Here is a 16959-nt window from a genome sequence, read left to right as displayed (position 1 = left end):
ATACACAATGCTAAGGTACTAGGTGTAGTAGTATAGTACCTTAGCATTGTGTATTTCTAAAGCTAACAGCTATACTATATTCCTGAATCTTACCACCAGCTCCCATTCTTACAATTTAACCCTAACATTGATACTTAGAACTCTTTGCCCCAGTCACTCTAGGGACTGAGCATACTTGAAAAATTAATTTTAGAGTAAGTCCTTATATGTAAAGCTCCCATTCCAGGATTATACCAGCCTGAATATATACCCACTACACAAGCCATACTCTTGACATGAACTTGGCACATCAACTGGCAGCATTTTGTTATTGGAGAAAATAAAGACATGTTCCTAAGGAATCTCAGGGTGCCTCTTACACGTACTTTTAAAAATGTTCTTGTCATTAAAGTATTTGCATTGTGTGTAGTCCCTTGATGTGGAAATAGACAAAGGAAAAAAGGAGAGAGAATTTGTCACTGTTATTCATTGCTGTATTTCAGCACCCAAAACAATGCCTGGCACATAGTAGAAGCTCAATAAATATTTGTTAAATGACGGAGTGAAATTTTCGTTCTTTTGTTGAGAAGTTGTCTCATGGAGCATTTGTTTGGATGGTCTAAGGGTCATAAAAAGGATGCCTTTTGGGGTTTCTTCCCCATCCGCTTTTCAGGGAATCAGCCATCCATTTGATACCAGCTGTGCAGTCCCAGGAATCTTGTTTATATAACATGATGTAGCCTTGCTATAGATGATTAACTCAGATCTACTTTCTCTTATTTTGGACTTGCAGTAAAAGATTTCTATTTGTGACTGTACTGGTCTTTGGAAAGACCTCTCAGGAAGTGGGAGTGAAATCATGGTCTCCTCTAGGTGGAGATGGAGAGCAGAGAAAGGCCGTTTGCAGAAAGAGACAACAGAAAGGAGTAAAGGAGAAGTGCAGTAAAAATGAGCTTAGATTCCACTGTGTGCCCACTAGAATTGCTAAAATGAGGACAGACAATACCAAGTGTTGGTAAAAATATGGAGCAACTGGAACTCACTGCTAGTTGAAGTGTAAAATGGTACAACTACTTTGGAAACAGTTCGGCAGTTTCTTACAAAGTTAAACGCACACTTGCCATATAATCCAGAAACCCTACTCCGTGTATATTCACAACATACAGATTTCCTCCAAGATACATGTGCTGGAATGTTCCCTGAAGCACCATTTTAAATAGTCCCAAATGGGAAACAAATGCCCAAAGTTAGTAGCTGAATGACTAACTTGTGGTATATTCACAGGATGGAATACTCCACAGCGGTAAGAATGAATGAATTACTGTGACATATGGACGACGTTAATGAATAAAGAAAGTCAGTGTAAAAAACAATCAAAATTAATGTGTGCTGTTAGATGTCAGGACTGTGTCTAGCCTTGGGGAATAATGAGTGGACGAGTAGGAGCTTCTGAGGTGCTGGCAATGCTCTGTTTCTTGATCTGGTGCTGGTGACATTGCTGTGTTTAAAGAGCTGTGCACTTATGTGCACTTTATGTATTCATATTTCAGTAAAAAGATTTAGGAAAATTTTTTAATCTAAAATTTTAAAAATGAGTCTAGAAACAGAGATAAATGCCTTTTAATGTCAGCAGCTTTCCTTTTTTTTTTTTTTTAATGTCAGCACTTTTCCTTAGATTCCATGAGAAACCTGTACTGTTGTTCAAAATTCCTTTTTTGGATGTAAGGTATCTTGTCTGGGTTTCTTCAGTCTGGGTATCCAGCCATTAATTCCCAAGCCTCTTCCACTGGACGGAAGCTCTCCTAGTGACAGATTTTTGGCCCACAAATATCCCTTTCCCCTCCCCCATCCTGGCCATCTTTGAAAGTAAATGAATCTGTTCTCTGCAGGCAATTAAGTACATATTCATCAAATTGTCTAAGATTGCAGATGTTTAGCCTCAACTAACCCACCAAATCCTCTGCTTCCCCAGAAAGGAAGCAGCATTTCCTATTTGCCTGGGATTGAAGATGGAGAATGCTGGCAGCCAGATCACCAGCCAACACAGTCTTGGGACACACAGTCTGGGATGTCTTGTAGTCAGCCGAGACACTACGGATTGTGGTTAAAACTGTGCTTGGAAGTTTGGTGATTTATCCCCCAGTTCAGTCCCTTAGATGGTTTCCTGAGAAAACAGAAGCCAACTCAGTCCAGTTCCTCCCACACAACTTCAAAGGGACAAACACCTAGCCCATGAAGTGGAGGTTATGGAGCAATGAGGTGCTCGCAGCTTAGTAAAGATTGGACCCTTGGCACTGAGCCCTAATCTTCCCCACATGGCTCATCTACCCAGCTCTAATTCAAACCTAGGCAGTGGAAGTAGCATCTTTATCTAGACAGGTTCAGATTTTTCCAACTTCATTCCATACAATAAAGTATTGAGAAGCCAAAGTTCTGGACTTCAACTCTTTACATCTATTCAGCATCTTCTGTGAAGATTTTCCCTCTGACCTTTCTTCTTGGATTGAATGGATGACCTCACTTGCCTCTAACCGCAATGACTAGGACTCAAAGATGATGTCTGCTTGGAAATAAAATTTGGCTTCGGTCGCATCTTTCTGCCTCTGTATGGTTTAGACATCTCCAGGCTTTTTTGTACCAGAAGACAGAAGAGGGAGATCTGGCGATTGGGCACTTCTGGAAAGTCTGCTTAGTGTCGATGCAAAGTGAGAATTTCATTCATTTACCCAACAGATGTTTACTGAGTACCTGTTATGTCCGTGAATTAGGTACTGACTGAGAATACAGCCGTAAGCAACACAGATAAAAATCCCTTCCCTCCTGCGGTTTATATTCTAGAAGAAAGGAGATAGACAATGAACATATAAACAGATGAAAGGATAATTTCAGATAGCCATAGAACTATGAGTAAAAGTGAAAAAATGATGAGAGAATTGCTAGGACTAAGACGGGAGTGAGCTGCTGTGGTAGGGTGGTAGGAGAAGACCGCTCTGGGGAACATTACATTTAAGCTGAGAATTCAATAATAACATGATTTGGGGAAAAGAGTATTCTGGACAGAAAAAAACAGCAAGCGCAAAGGCCTTAAGGTGGGGACAAGCTTAGTTGTTCAGGAACAGAAAGGACAGTGTGGCTGGAGTGAAAGAGAAAGGGATTTCACATGAAGCCAAAGAGGTATGCAGGGGCTAGATCATGTGAGATTGTAGGCTGTGATAAGGAATAAAATTTGTTTGCCTGATGTAGACAGATGATTCAAATTCTTGGAAAGCCTCAAAGGGAAATAAAATACAGTAGTAATTGTGGGAGAGGTAGTATAACCTAGTGGTTAGGGTTTTAGACTCTGGAAACAACTCTGGGACTACATCCCAGCTGTACCACTATGCTGTGTGAGTTTAGCAAAGTGACTTAACCTCTCTGGGCCTTGGTTCCTTCACCTTTAAGGTGGGAATAATAATTCAACCTCACAGATACTATTTTGCATTGAGGATTAAATAAATTTATATCTCTTAAGATGCTTAGAACAAGGCCTGGCATGTACTATTTGCTCAAGTATTTTAGTTGTTCCCTTGTTGTTGATGTTATGAATATTATAGACTTATTACTAATGGGAAAAGGACTTTCAATGAGCTCTTCACTATGTTCTACTTTAGTTTTTAAAATGATGAGTGGAATTAGATTGTCATAGATTGTATTATCTGTCTTTAACTCTTCCTTCCCTCCCTTCTCCTGTCACGACCTCTCTGGGTGGAGTATTATCTCCTTATTCCACTGACTTTGGGCTTGGTCATGGGTTAGAGATTGAATTGTGTCCCCCAAAATATGTGTTGGAATCCTAACCCTATGCCTGTGGGTGTAATTCTTTTGGGAATAGGGTTTTCTTGTTATGTTAATGAGGCCATGTCAGTGTAGGGCATGGCTTAAGCCTAATCACTTCTGAGTTATAAAAAGAGTAGATTAGACTCTTACAAAGATGATTAGACTTAGAAGCAAGCACAGATGGAGGGAGGATAAATGCCACATGAAGATTGCCAAGGAACCAAGGAACACTGGGGCTACAGAGGCTGAGACAAAGACCTTCCCCCAGAACAGCAAAGAGAGCATTCTACAGAGAGCACCCAAATCCATTCTCCGCCATCTTTGCTCTTTGCACCTCTTGTTTTAGCTTAAAATTTCTGAGTGGGTACATCTTATTAAGTGAGCCTAAGTCGTGTGTTTCACCTTTCAGGATAACCTGGGAATTGCCACATAGTGGACAGGAACATCTGTGACCACCAACCTTGACCCAGTGCACAGCTATTAATTCAGCTGGAACACAAGAATACAGCCAAACTAGCTGTTAAAATATTTCCATGCCACTTGTAAGTTATCACTACCCCTAGTCCTCCAAGTGCCCCACCAACATGCAGGAAACCCCAGCCCTCCCCCAAGACATCCTAGAGCACTCCCTTGATTCAGCAACTGAAGGGTTAATGCTTGGAGCAATAAGGAGCCCTTGGGATTCTCCCCTAACTGCTGTGGCAGAGAGTCAGTAATGCCAGTGATCTCTGGTTATGAAATATTTTGGTTCCCCCTCTGCATATGTGCCTTCTGCTACACCAGGTAAGCACTCTAGTGGGCATAGGGTAGAATGGAAGAAGAGTCATGGGTCTGGCCTTCCACATCATGCCAGGTCCCATCCATCCTGCTCCAAGATGAGGCTGTTTTCCTGCCATCCCAACATAGGTATCTGCTTGTCAGGTTTGAGCCAAAATGCTTCCATAAGTCATAGCCATCTGTGAGTGGAATCTAACAAGGGGAAACCAGGAATGTGGAGAAGTGATGATCTGTGGTGCTTACTATGAAATGCATATGCCACAGGTATTTGGCTTGCAATAATTTGTGTTTGAGATCCAGATCCAGTACTTATAAAACCCTGTACCTAGAGCCCACATGAAAGGAAAGCTAAACTTTTTCTTCATTCCTGCCAGACCCATTCACACACATATGGGAAGGAACTGCATGGTCTCTTCCATCCTGTGTATATTTTCCAGTATCGTTAGATGTAGGAGGAAAATGTATTTAACTCAGTGAGGGAGTTCAGTTTGTGAGAGAAAACTCCTGTGGGAGGGGGAAAGACTGATAAGTCACAGAGAATTAGACAAGCTTTCCAAGTCTGCAGAGGAGCTGCAGTTCCAGCTTCCCTTATGCTGTGGCCCATCTCAGGAAATAAAGTGGTCAAGTTCATTCAGGGACCACTGCCCATGCTCCATCACTGAAGTGTGGTCCAATGGTCAGGAAGGTTCAGGAAAGTAAAGACTGCCTTGACATTAGACCCCCATCCCTTCTAAACAGACTGTTGAGCAGTAAAACAGTTCCAACATTGAGGGACTTGTGTTTTTCATCATCACTTGTTGCCTGTGAACATGGGCTCATCTGTAATCATAAGGCCTCTGGTTGGGGTTATTCTGCACGAAGATGGACTAAAAAAGTGGGGGTGCCTGTGTGTGTGCTGAGCTAAAAGAGAGAAGAAGGAGGGGAGAAAGACAATGTGGAAAAGAAAACTAAAGCAGTATTTGAGGCATATGAAGGGAGAAAGACTAAGAAATTTTCTTTCTTGGCTCAACTGAAACAATGAAACAGAGCTGAGCTTTCAGTACCCAAAGACCACTGTATGAGGGGACCTCAGGGGTATCACTCGATGGTGATCAGTGAGGTAGAGCAACCCAGCCCGTGGCTGGCGCAGAGCCCATGAGGCTCCTGTGTTGGCCACTTTCTGTCCCCTTTCATCTCTAGGTTAGACCTGATGACCAGCGTCTAACACCTGGTGTTCCCTGACAAGCTGGAGATAGCCTGTTGTTTTTTAGTCTTTAACCATTGTCATTTGTACTCAAATCTTCTGCAAAACACCTCTTTAAAGCATTAAAAAGCAAAGATATCACTTTGAGGACTAAGGTGTTCCTAGCCCACACCATGATATTTTTAGTGGCCTCATATGCATGCCAAAGCTGTACGATGAATAAGGAAGACAGAAGGAATATCTCGACATGCCCCACATCACTGGACCCCTAGAAATTTCACCCCTAGAATAATCCCTGAATTTTTGTGGAATTAATTTCCCACCCTATAGCATGCAACCATTCTACCAATAAGTCCAGAGTCACTGACACGTCTTCTTACTAGGTCCAGTAGGTGTAATGGACCCATGTGATGTCTTGTGGAAGGGAAAGGTGATAAAGTTCCCTGCAGTGTAAATTATGACGTATGGCTGGAGAGTTGTAGACATGAGGTAGGGAACTGAAGGTGTATTGGTCATGCACTTGTTTTGTGTTGTTGTTAGGTGCCATCGAATCAGTTCCAACTCATAGCGACCCTATGCACAACAGGACAAAAAACTGCCTGGTCCTGCGCCATCCTTACAATCGTTGTTATGCTTGAGCTCATTGTTGCAGCCACTGTGTCAATCCACCTCATTGAGGGTCTTCCTCTTTTCCACTGACCCTGTACTCTGCCAAGCATGATGTCCTTCTCCAGTGACGGGTCCCTCCTGACAACATGTCCAAAGAATGTAAGACGCAGTCTCGCCATCCTTGCCTCTAAGGAGCATTCTGACCGCACTTCTTCCAAGACAGATTTGTTCATTCTTGTGGCAGTCGTATTCAATATTCTTTGTCAACACCACAATTCAAAGGCGTCAACTCTTCTTCGGTCTTCTTTATTCATTGTCCAGCTTTCACATGCATATGATGCAATTGAAAATACCATGGCTTGAGTCAGGCGCATCTTAGTCTCCAAGGCGGCATCTTTGCTCTTCAACACTTTAAAGAGGTCCTTTGCAGCAGATTTGCCCATTGCAATGCGTCTTTTGATTTCTTGACTTTTCTTCCAAGGCCATTGATTGTGGATCCAAGTAAAATTAAATTCTTGACAACTTCAATCTTTTCTCCGTTGATCATGATGTTGCTCATTGGTCCAGTTGTGCGGACTTTTATTTTCTTTATGTTGAGGTGTAATCCATACTGAAGGCTGTAATCTTTGATCTTCATCAGTAAGTGCTCCAAGTCCTCTTCACTTTCAACAGCAAGGTTGTGTCATCTGCATAATGCAGGTTGTTAATGAGTCTTACTCCAATCCTGATGCCCTGTCCTTCTTCATATAGCCCAGCTTCTCGGATTATTTGCTCAGCATACAGATTGAATAGGTATGGTGAAAGAATACAACCCTGACGCACACCTTTCCTGACTTAAACCAATCAGCATCCCCTTGTTCTGTCCGAACAACTGCCTCTTGATCTATGTAGAGGTTCCTCATGAGCACACCTAAGTGTTCTGGAATTCCCATTCTTCGCAATGTTATCCATAGTTTGTTATGATCCACACAGTCGAATGCCTTTGCATAGTAAATAAAACATAGGTAAACATCCTTCTGGTGTTCTCTGCTTTCAGCCAGGATCCATCTGACATCAGCAATGATATCCCTGGTTCCACGTTCTCTTCTGAAACCGACCTGAATTTCTGGCAGTTGTAGAGATGGGAATGTCCCAAGTCCATGGGTCAGGAAAGAGCCTTCTGATTCACATAGGCATGGGAGCTGTAAACCCAAGATTGGCAGGCTGGAGAGCAGGGCTCTTGCTCACAGTCTGTGAAAATGGGCAAATCTCAAGATTGACAGGAAGACCACAGGTAAGCTGCTAGTTCAAGTCCCAAGAACTGGAGGTCAGACAAATGGCAGCCAGCTGCAGAGTCCAGAATGAGCAAAAGCCCCCGAGCCCTGTCTGAATGTCTGCCCATACTAAATGCAGGCTACATGCCCAAGGAAGCTCCCTTCAACTGACTGGCTACTCACAGCAGATCCCATCATGGGGCTGATCACATATTAAATCTCAATAGGGAAGTGATCACAACATTATAGGACTGCCAAAACACTGAGAATCATGGCCCAGCCAATTTAACACACAATCTTAACCGTCACAGATCTTGATCTCCTTGCCCTTCCACAAGACATCACACTGCTCCATTACATTGATGACATTATGCTGATTGGGCCTAGTAAGAAATAAGTATCAATGACGCTAAACTTATTGGTAAGACATTTGTATGCTAAAGGGTGGGAAATTATTCCAACCAAAATTCACTTTCCCTATACCTCAGTGAAATTTCTAGGGCTCCAGTGGTATGGGGCATGTCAAGATATTCCTTGCAAAGTGAAGGAAAAGTTGATGTATCTGGCCCCTCCCACAACTAAAAAGGAGGCACAGCACCTGTTGGGCCACTTTGGATTTTGGAGGCAACATATCCCTCATTTGGGTGTGCTGTTCTAGCCTATTTATCAAGTGACTCAAAAAGCTGCTAGTTTTGAGTGGGGCCCAGAACAAGGGAAGGCCTTGCATCAGGTTCAGGCTCATGTCCAAGCTACTCTGCCGCTTGGGCCATGTGATCTGGCAGATCCAATGCTTTTGGAAGTGTCCATGGCAGATAGAGATGCTGTTTGGGATCTTTGGCAGTCTCCTGTTGGTGAATCACAGTGCAGACCCTTAGGATTTTGGAAAAAAGCCCTGCCATCCTCCACAGAAACTTGTTTCTCCCATAGCCAGGATTCATGGGTCCAGGAATCAAGGGATGGAAACAGAACTGGTACCATTCACTATTACCCCTAGTGACTCACTTGCAAAATTTTTGCTTCCTATCCCCAAGACCCTAGGGATCTTAGTTTCAAAGTGAGGAATGATCCCAGCAGGAGACAAAACACTGATTGAACTGGAAGTTAAGAATGCCACCTAGCCACTTTGGGCTCCTCGGCCTCTGGATCAGCAGGCAAAGAAAGGGGTTACCATATTGGCTGGTGTGATTGATCCTGATTACCAAGAGGAAATCAGAGTGATATTGCATAATAAAGGTAAAGAAGAGGATTTCTGGAATATAGGAAATCCCTTAGGACGTCATATAGTACTACCATGCCCTGTGATTAAAGGCAATGGAAAACTACAGCAACCCAATCTGACATGATTGCTAATAGCCCAGACCATTCAGGAATGAAGGTATGGTTCACCCCACCAGGCAAAGAACTATAATCACTTGAGGTGCTTGCTGAGGGTAAAGGGAAAACAGAAGGGGTGGTAGAAGAAGGTAGTTTTAAATACCAGTTATGACCACGTGATCAGTTGCAGAAATGAGGACTATAATTGTTCAGAGTATTTCTTCCTTGTATGTGTGCATCAAACATTTTTGTTTTCTTCACTTAAAAAATAGAATACCTATGGGGGAAGGGGAGGGGGCTGTGTTGGTGTCACTGTGTACAGTTATAGAGATGGCATGGGGAGAGGTGAGCAATCAGCAGCCCAGAGGAGACTTTGGGGGGGTCTCATCTGAGGTTGGGCCCAGGTCAGGGGACCCAGAACATGACCTCACTTCCTTGACACCAGAGTACGTAGAACTTGGAACCCTGGTAACCAGGCACCCACATTGTAAACAAAGCCCCCAACCCAGCTCACTTGAGTGGAGACGCTCAAACTGAGAACATGTTTTCTTGTTGTTTCTCATCCCCCATTGAATCGAAGCTTGAGAAATCCAGGAGTTCGACCCTGTCCCGAAGGCTGAGACATGGTCTCATATCCCACCCCCGAAGGCTCTGGCCACTTTCCAAAAGGAACCCGAAGGTAACACAGGGTGGCCCAGACCTGCCAGTCCAAGCCAGGCCACCACTGTGATCCCACCTAGGGAGCCTCACATCCCTCTCCCAGATCATACCAGCCCCCAGGCCATGCCAGCCCTTGTCCTCATGGGGTCCCTGGTAACAGGGGCAGGGAGGAAATGTGGACAGAACTGATGAGACAGAAAGTTGTTGGATAAGGCAGGGTACATTTGGGAGAGAGGTGGGTGGGAGTCAGAGAAGGAGGGTCATGTGATCTGGGGAGATTTGGGAGGGGAGAAGTGATGATGAGGATGATGAAAATGGTGCTGTTGCTTGAGGGCAACCCCAAGCTCCAGCCCCACAGCCCCTCACCATCACTGGGTTCATGGGGCTGGGTCTGACCTGGAATGGGGTGGTGGCCAGGCCTAGTCCATCAGGTTGGGTGCCTTGGAGACTGGGAGCTGGGGCATCAAGGCGGAGACCTCCTTCAAGTCCCTGCCCCAACCCCACTGATCACATAGAACTCTCTGGAACCTAAGTCTGCCCAGCGGTCCTAGTTCAGACCAGGGCTTTAGGGAGGGACTGTCAGGGTCACAGGCTGAGTCAGCACTCTCACCTGGGGCTTCTCTGAGATGCAGCTCGCCTGAGTGGGGCAGTCAAATCACAGTCCCAACTACTGGAATTGCCTGAGCCACTGCTGACCCTATGCTAGTCCGGCTTCTCCCAGGTCCTGCTGCAAAACTCGAAGGTTGATCTTTCTATTTCTGGGCTTGGCTGGAGCTGGATGGTCCACCCCTAGGCCAACCCACTCATCACATGGTGACAGATGGGAAACTGGGAGCTCCTCCAAGGCCCAGGGGGCACAAGGGCCTGAAGGGGCAGAAAGTGAAGGAGGTGGCTCAGAGGGGCCCTTGATGCCTCTCGGGCCACTGCCACCACTGTCTCTCCAGAACCAGGTTCAGAAGATCCCCAAGGAAAAAGAGAATGGCATCACCCAGCCGGGGTCCAGGAAGGGCTGGTGTAGGCTCAGGGTAAGTGCGAGGGAGGGGAGTGGGTCCCTGGGTGGGAACCTAGATGACCAGAGCGTGCCTGGGGCCCAGACACTGCCCTGGAGACCCCCAGTTCTCTCCCAGGACTTTCCCTCTTGAGGGCCCCCAGTCCCCTCTCAATGAAATTGACCACCACCCTTTCCTGTCCTCCTACCCCCCTGCCACTGCCCTCCCTGCCCTGGCCAACTACAGAGTCTCTTTTCCCATATTTGTAGGAATATCAGAAAGGAGTTTTTTATACTGTCGTCCTTTCACATAAGCCCATGGGTCTTTTTGCATGTTGCTGCTGTTGTAGCGTTTAACTTCCAATCCCAGGGCCCTGGGCAGCAGTCGGCTGGACTGTCCTTCCACACCTTCTCCCAGCCTCACACATCGTCACGCTTAGCAGGCTTCTTTTACCCTAAAGTGCAGGGCCCCGGCTATGACACATCTTTTTCTGCACCTGCAAGCTCAAGAAACACATCATGTGACCCCTCCAGTTCAGGAGCTGTGTCCTTACTAAAGAATGTTCCAGAAGGGAGGCCTGTCCCCACAGTGACTGAGCCTCTCACGGCTGCTGGCCCTGGACTGATTCCTTGTGCTGCCCTTTCAGCAGGGCTGCAGGAACGCTTACATGTGTCCTCATACACAGACCCACTCAGGACAGACTCCCAGGAGTGACATGTTGGGGGAAAGATGTGCACATTTCAAGTTAGGATCACTAGAGCCAGACTCCTTCCCAAAACAGCAGTCGCAGTCCCGTGGCCCAAAAGTGTGTGACAATGGCTGTGTCCCTACCCCGAGCCAGTTCTGGGTATTAGGGTTCTTTTCCATTTTGCCAATCTGCTCTCAGGGTGGCCAATGGAACTGCAGGGTGGCTTTGAGGTGCTTGTTGGCCCTGAGAAGCCGAGCCCCCTCTCAGTCCTTCGCTGGCCATTCAGATTCGCTCTTCCTGAGTCATTTGTTTAGATCCTGGATCCTGTGGGGATCTTTCTCCCACCCAAGGATCTCCAGGTTCTCACCCTCGGCTGGATCTGGGTACTCCATAGCTTCAGGTTTTCAAACCCGCCTTTGATGTACAGAAAGAAATACCCGTGTCTTACTTATCTCATGGGTGTGTTTGCTCTGTGCACTGTCTCTAGCCGGGAAGGAGTGAGCTTGCACTAGATATTCCCCTCTGAGTCAGGAGCAGAGCAGGCCTCATGCAGCACAGAGGGAACATCACAGAGCCCTAGTGTTGGACAGTTCTGGGGGCTGACTAGGTGACTTTGAGGAGACACTAGACATCACCAAGCCTCTGTTTTCTCATCTCTGGAATGGGGTGTTTTGTGAGGACTCACTGGGACACTGCTCTTCCTCCAGGGAGATACCATGGTTACTTAGTTAACAAAATAACTTCAGGTTCCTAATGTTTGTAATCATCTCTCCACCTCCAGCTGTGCTCGGAAAGCCGAGCCCTGTTTTCTGCTTAAGGCACTCATGTCCCACCTCCTGCCACAGGTCACTGAGGGAGAGGGAGTGCCTGGTCTGAGCTCCGGGCCCCCAACCCTCCTGGTGGCTCATGGGGCTGCCTCTGACAATATGCCCCTCCTCTGTTTTTCTGTCCCACCCCAGTGTGTCTGTGGTTCCGAAGAGGACCTGGATGAGGCCTGGGTGATGAAAACCTTCAAGGCAGGCTCACTGGAGAAGCTGGTGGAGCACCTGGTGCTAGCATTCCTAAAGGGTAACTTCTCCTACATCAGAATCTTCCTGGGAACCTATAGAAACTACGCCACCACCCAGCAGGTCCTAGACCAGCTGCTCCAAAGGTGAGTGCCCCGCCCTCCACAGCCCAGTGGAGACTCTGCCCCCTACCAGCTGTGAGTCTGCAGAATGTCACTTCACCACTCAGAGCCTCTTTGCTCCACTGAGAAGTGGGTTGGTAAAGGACAAATCAGCTAGAATTACTGTCAGGACCCCGTGGGACAAGCCATGGAAAGTGTGTAGTGGAGCCTAGCTCTTTGGTAAAGGGTTTTGGGGGGGCTGGGATGTTCACATTTATTATATTCTTCTCGCCCATAAAGAAACTGTCTGCCTCAGCCCTCACTCACCGTGTGCCCTTGAGCAAACCTATTTCCTATTTGTAATGGGGAGGTTGAGATTCCATTTAGTGGGTCCTTGTCCTTGGTATAGCCAGAACGGGGATCTTGGAGGCTGGTAGAAGGGTCCCAGGACTCTCAGATACCTGGGAATGTGCTGCTTGGGTTCACTCATTCACCGGTTGTCTACGAAGCCCCTACTGTTGCAGACACAGTTCTAGGCACTTAGCATCGTTCAGTAGACAAAGCAGGTAGGAAGCCCTGCCCTCCTGGGCCTACCATTCTAGTCGGGGAGTCAGACAGGGACACTAGACATCTTAAGCAAGTAGTGTCCACAGTGCATTAGATATGACACCCTCACACCACCTCTAGGTATGGATGTAACCACCCCTATTCTGCCCAGGATGCTGAACCCCAAGACCAGCTGAAAGGGTGAGTGGACTGTGGGTGGACAAAGAGGGGCTCCTGTCTATTAAGAAGTGTGGAGGCTGTACAGGGCCTGTGTCTGGATTGGGGCTGGGCAGACTCTGGACCCCACACATCTGGATTCCACTACAGGAATGAGTTTAGGAGCACCCCCTGCAGGAGATAAGCAGTCATAGAGAGCTGGGGGTGGAACCTGGGCATTCTGGGGAGCAGAGGGGAGGCTGGGGTTCAGAGAGGCCCCTGAGAGAACCCATCCCCACACAATCCCCTCACATTTCCACTTGCCCCCTCCCATATTGGGTGCCCAAAATAGGAGGTGTGGGGTGGGAGGGAGAGAAACCTGCTCCTGAATCTTAATCTCCAGTTGTGGGTGCTCTGCTGCCATGTGGGGCCCCTGTCCCAGGGGAGAACAGTGTCCATGGGAGAAGAGACAATCACACATGTGTAGAGAATCAGGCAGCATGCTGGTGCACACTCTCCAGAGGAGGGGCCCGAGGGCCTGGGCAGCATCCTGGAGCACTACTGTGTGCCAGGCTGTGAGGTAAACATGCAGACACACATTTCCGTGCCCTTAGAGGGTTACTGTCCAGTGGGGAGAGGGCCAGAGGAGAAAAGGGATGTAATTCAGGCTCCCCGAGCAGGGAGAGTTATACAGATCATTGATGGGGAGCTCCCTGTGATGGAGGCTGTGTGCTAGCCCTCTGCTCAGTGACCAGGCCTGCCACTTCCAGGACAGCCAGAGGGTGTGATGCAGGATGGTGCTGACCTTTGGAAGGACGGGCAGACACAGGGCCCTTTGCAGGGGTGCCCTGGGAGGGCAGTGTGGTGGGAAAAACCAGGCCTCTGACCCTGCTCTTCACCACCCACCCCTAGTGCCATCTCTTTTATCCTGGGCATGTGGCTGAAGGAATACTCAGAGGATTTTGATCAGCCCCCGTACTTCCCCTGCCTAAAGCTCGTGGTGGAGTATGTGCAGGAGAACATGCCAGGCTCACATCTGGGGCGCCGTGCCCAACTTCTCTTGGCCCAGCTGGATCAAATGGAGGTCACTGAGACAGAGCCAGAGGGTGAGGAGGACTGGGCATGCCTGCATATGAGCTTGTGAGGGGGACATGAGAAGAACCCCAGAGGCTGGGGTTGGCCTATAGCACAGAGTAACCTCAGACCCACCTCTGGTGGACCATGGTCTGGGAAGACTCCCTGGGGTGGAAGTCTTGGGAATGGGCTTCTCTTGATGGCAGTGAGATGTTTTTCATCATTGGAAAGGCATGAGGAAAGGCAGTCATATATTGGTGAACATTTCTCCTCTTGCAGTCCTAGAGCCAAGGCCAGGGCCAGTTGTAACAGTAGCTCAAGATCCATCTTTGCCCCAAGAACTGGGTCCTGCACCATGTTCTGGGGTATATTCTGCTCCTGTACTGGCACCGGAGCTCCATAGCACACCACCCATTACATCGCCAGCTCCGGAACCGGCACCAGATGGAGAGCCGGCTGGAGGGGTGGATTCCCATCCAGAGTCACCTCCAGAAGGGCCTCCCGGACCACTGGCTGTTGTCAGTCCTGCTCCTGCTGCAACACCGGAGCTCCACACCACACCAGCTATTTTATCACCAGCGCCTACCCTGGCATCAGATGAAGAGCCAGCTGGAGGGTCAGAGTCTTATCCTGGGCCACCTTCAGAGCCAGCTCCTGGACCACTGGCTACTGTCAATCCTGCTCCTGCTCTAACACCAGAGCTCAGTGTAGCCCAGGCCCTCCTCCAGCTCCATCACCAGCATCCGATGGACAACTGGATGGAGAGGTGGATTCCCATCCTGGGCTACTTCCAGAACCGGAACCTGGGCCACCAGCTGATGTCGATTCTGCTCCTGCTCCAACACAGAAGCTCCGTGGAGCACCAGCTGTTCCATGACGAGCTTCAGCTGTGGCAGCAGAGGGCTAGCCCCATGGAGGTTCGGATTCTTAACCTGGGCCACCTCCAGAGCCAGAGAATGGACAACCTGGTGATGTGGATCCTGGTACTGAACGGACATCGAAACTCAATAGAGCATCACCTGCTCCAGCAGTGCCACCACATGGAGAGCTGGATTTTTACCCTGGGTGACTTCCAGAACACATTCAAGGAAAACTTCATGAGTTACATTCTGTCCTTGCAGCAACATTGGAGCTGGGTACATCAACAGGTCCTCCATCAGCAAGTTGATCAGACAGAGAGCCTCCTTAAAGATCGGATTCTCTTCTTCGGCCAACACCATAATGGGCTGCTGGACCACCTGGGGAGGTTGATCATGCTCCTGGACTAACACTGGAGCTCCTTAGACCACCATCATGAGCTGCTTCACTGACACCAGATGAAGAGCCAGCTGAAGGGTCAGAGTCTTATCCTGGAACACACCGAAAACCTGCTCCTATACCACCTACTGATGTTGAACCCACTCTTGCACCAAAACCAAAGCTTCACTGGCACAGGTCTTCCTTCTCCATTTTCATCACCGACACTAGATGAAGGGCCAGCTGGAGGGGTGGATTTCCATCCTGGGCCACTTCCAACTGGCTCCCAGATGAACAGCTGATATTGATCCAGCTCCTGTTCCAACACTGGAGCCCCATACACCATTAAGTCCTCCATCTCCAGCTCAGTCTGGGGCACCAGAGGCTTAACTAGTTGCTGAACCTTCTCCACAGCAACTCCTTATTGACAACCAGGGAACATCTGCTCCGGAAGCAGACCCTTATTTCTCCTCACCTGAGTGGATAGTTTTTGGTTTTGTTGTAGTATTTTCCCAGCTCAATTTATTCTGTATAGTTTATTGTATTTTAACTGGTGGATTTCTCATTAAATAAAGTTTTGTTGTAATAGCTTGCAAGTGTGTAATATAGTGGCTTTATGTACTTTCACAATCTTATTCCCCATCAACAGTGTCTCCTTCAGAACATTTTCATCACCACTGTGGTGGTTAACGTTATGTGTCAACTTGGGTAGGCCATGATTCTCAGGGGTTTGGCAGGCATTATGTAATCATACTCCATTTTATAATCTGATGTGAGCAGCCAATCAGTTGGAAGAGGCATTTCCTTGGGAATGTGGCCTGCAAATTAATACGTTTTCTGGGGTATGCAGCCATTAATCTGGCCAATGCATTTTTCTCCATCCCTTTTTGGAAGAACCACCAGAAGCAGTTTGCCTTCAGCTGGCAAGGCCAGCAGTACACTTTCACTGTCTTATCGCAGAGGTATATCAACTCTCTAGCCCTATGTCATAATTTAATCCATAGGGACCTTTATCGCCCTTCCCTTCCACAGTATGTCACACTGGTCCGCTAAACTGATGACATTATGCTGATTGGACATAGTAAGAAAGAAGTATCAATGACTCTGCAGTTATTGGTAGAGTATTTGCCTGCTAGAAGGTAGGAATTATTCCCCAAAAATTCAGATGTCTTCCACCTCAGTGAACTTCTAGGGCTCCAGTGGTGGGGGTATGTCAAGATGTTCCTTGTAAAGTGAAGGACGAGTTGATGTATCTAGCCCCTCCTACAACTAAAAAGGAGGCACAGCCCCTGCTGGACGTCTTTGTATTTTGGAAGCAACATACCCCTCATTTGGGTGTGCTACTCCAGCCTATTTTTCAAATGGCTTGAAAACCTGCTAGTTTTGAGTGGGTCCCAGAACAAGAGAAGGCCTTGCAAGAGGTTCAGACTGATGTGCAAGCTGTTCTGCCGCTTGAGCCATATGATCCAGCTAATGAAATGATGTTTGAGGAGTCACTTGCAAATAAGGATGTTATCTGGGGTCTTTGGCAGGCTCCTATTGGTGAATCACAGTGCAGGTCCTTAGGATTT

The 16959-nt window shown here is 47.5% G+C and overlaps 1 protein-coding gene across 22 annotated transcripts in view; it reads left to right on the top strand.

The window, feature by feature from the left end:
• The window catches only part of LOC126063604 (ral guanine nucleotide dissociation stimulator-like), a 57771-nt gene extending 41773 nt beyond the window's left edge, over positions 1-15998 (top strand). For 15 of the 22 annotated variants that reach the window (XM_049862028.1, XM_049862027.1, XM_049862032.1 and 12 more), the window contains 7 exons: positions 7401-7637; positions 9512-9610; positions 10536-10616; positions 12228-12421; positions 13064-13123; positions 13991-14184; positions 14432-15997. In XM_049862028.1, the coding sequence (XP_049717985.1) occupies positions 7485-7637; positions 9512-9610; positions 10536-10616; positions 12228-12421; positions 13064-13123; positions 13991-14184; positions 14432-15420 (1770 nt within the window). In that variant the 5' untranslated portion in view covers positions 7401-7484 and the 3' untranslated portion in view covers positions 15421-15997. Of the gene's footprint in view, positions 1-4204; positions 4338-7400; positions 10617-12227; positions 12422-13063; positions 13124-13990; positions 14185-14431 lie in introns of those variants that run through there. The other 7 variants (XM_049862019.1, XM_049862037.1, XM_049862036.1 and 4 more) reach the window with 7 other exon arrangements.
• Positions 15999-16959: the final 961 nt, after the last annotated feature.

This window comes from Elephas maximus, chromosome 20 (genome assembly GCF_024166365.1).
Source record: "Elephas maximus indicus isolate mEleMax1 chromosome 20, mEleMax1 primary haplotype, whole genome shotgun sequence".
Lineage (NCBI taxonomy): Eukaryota > Metazoa > Chordata > Mammalia > Proboscidea > Elephantidae > Elephas > Elephas maximus.
The sequence above is the reverse complement of the archived record's forward strand: the minus strand, read 5'-3'. Positions and strand labels throughout refer to the sequence as shown.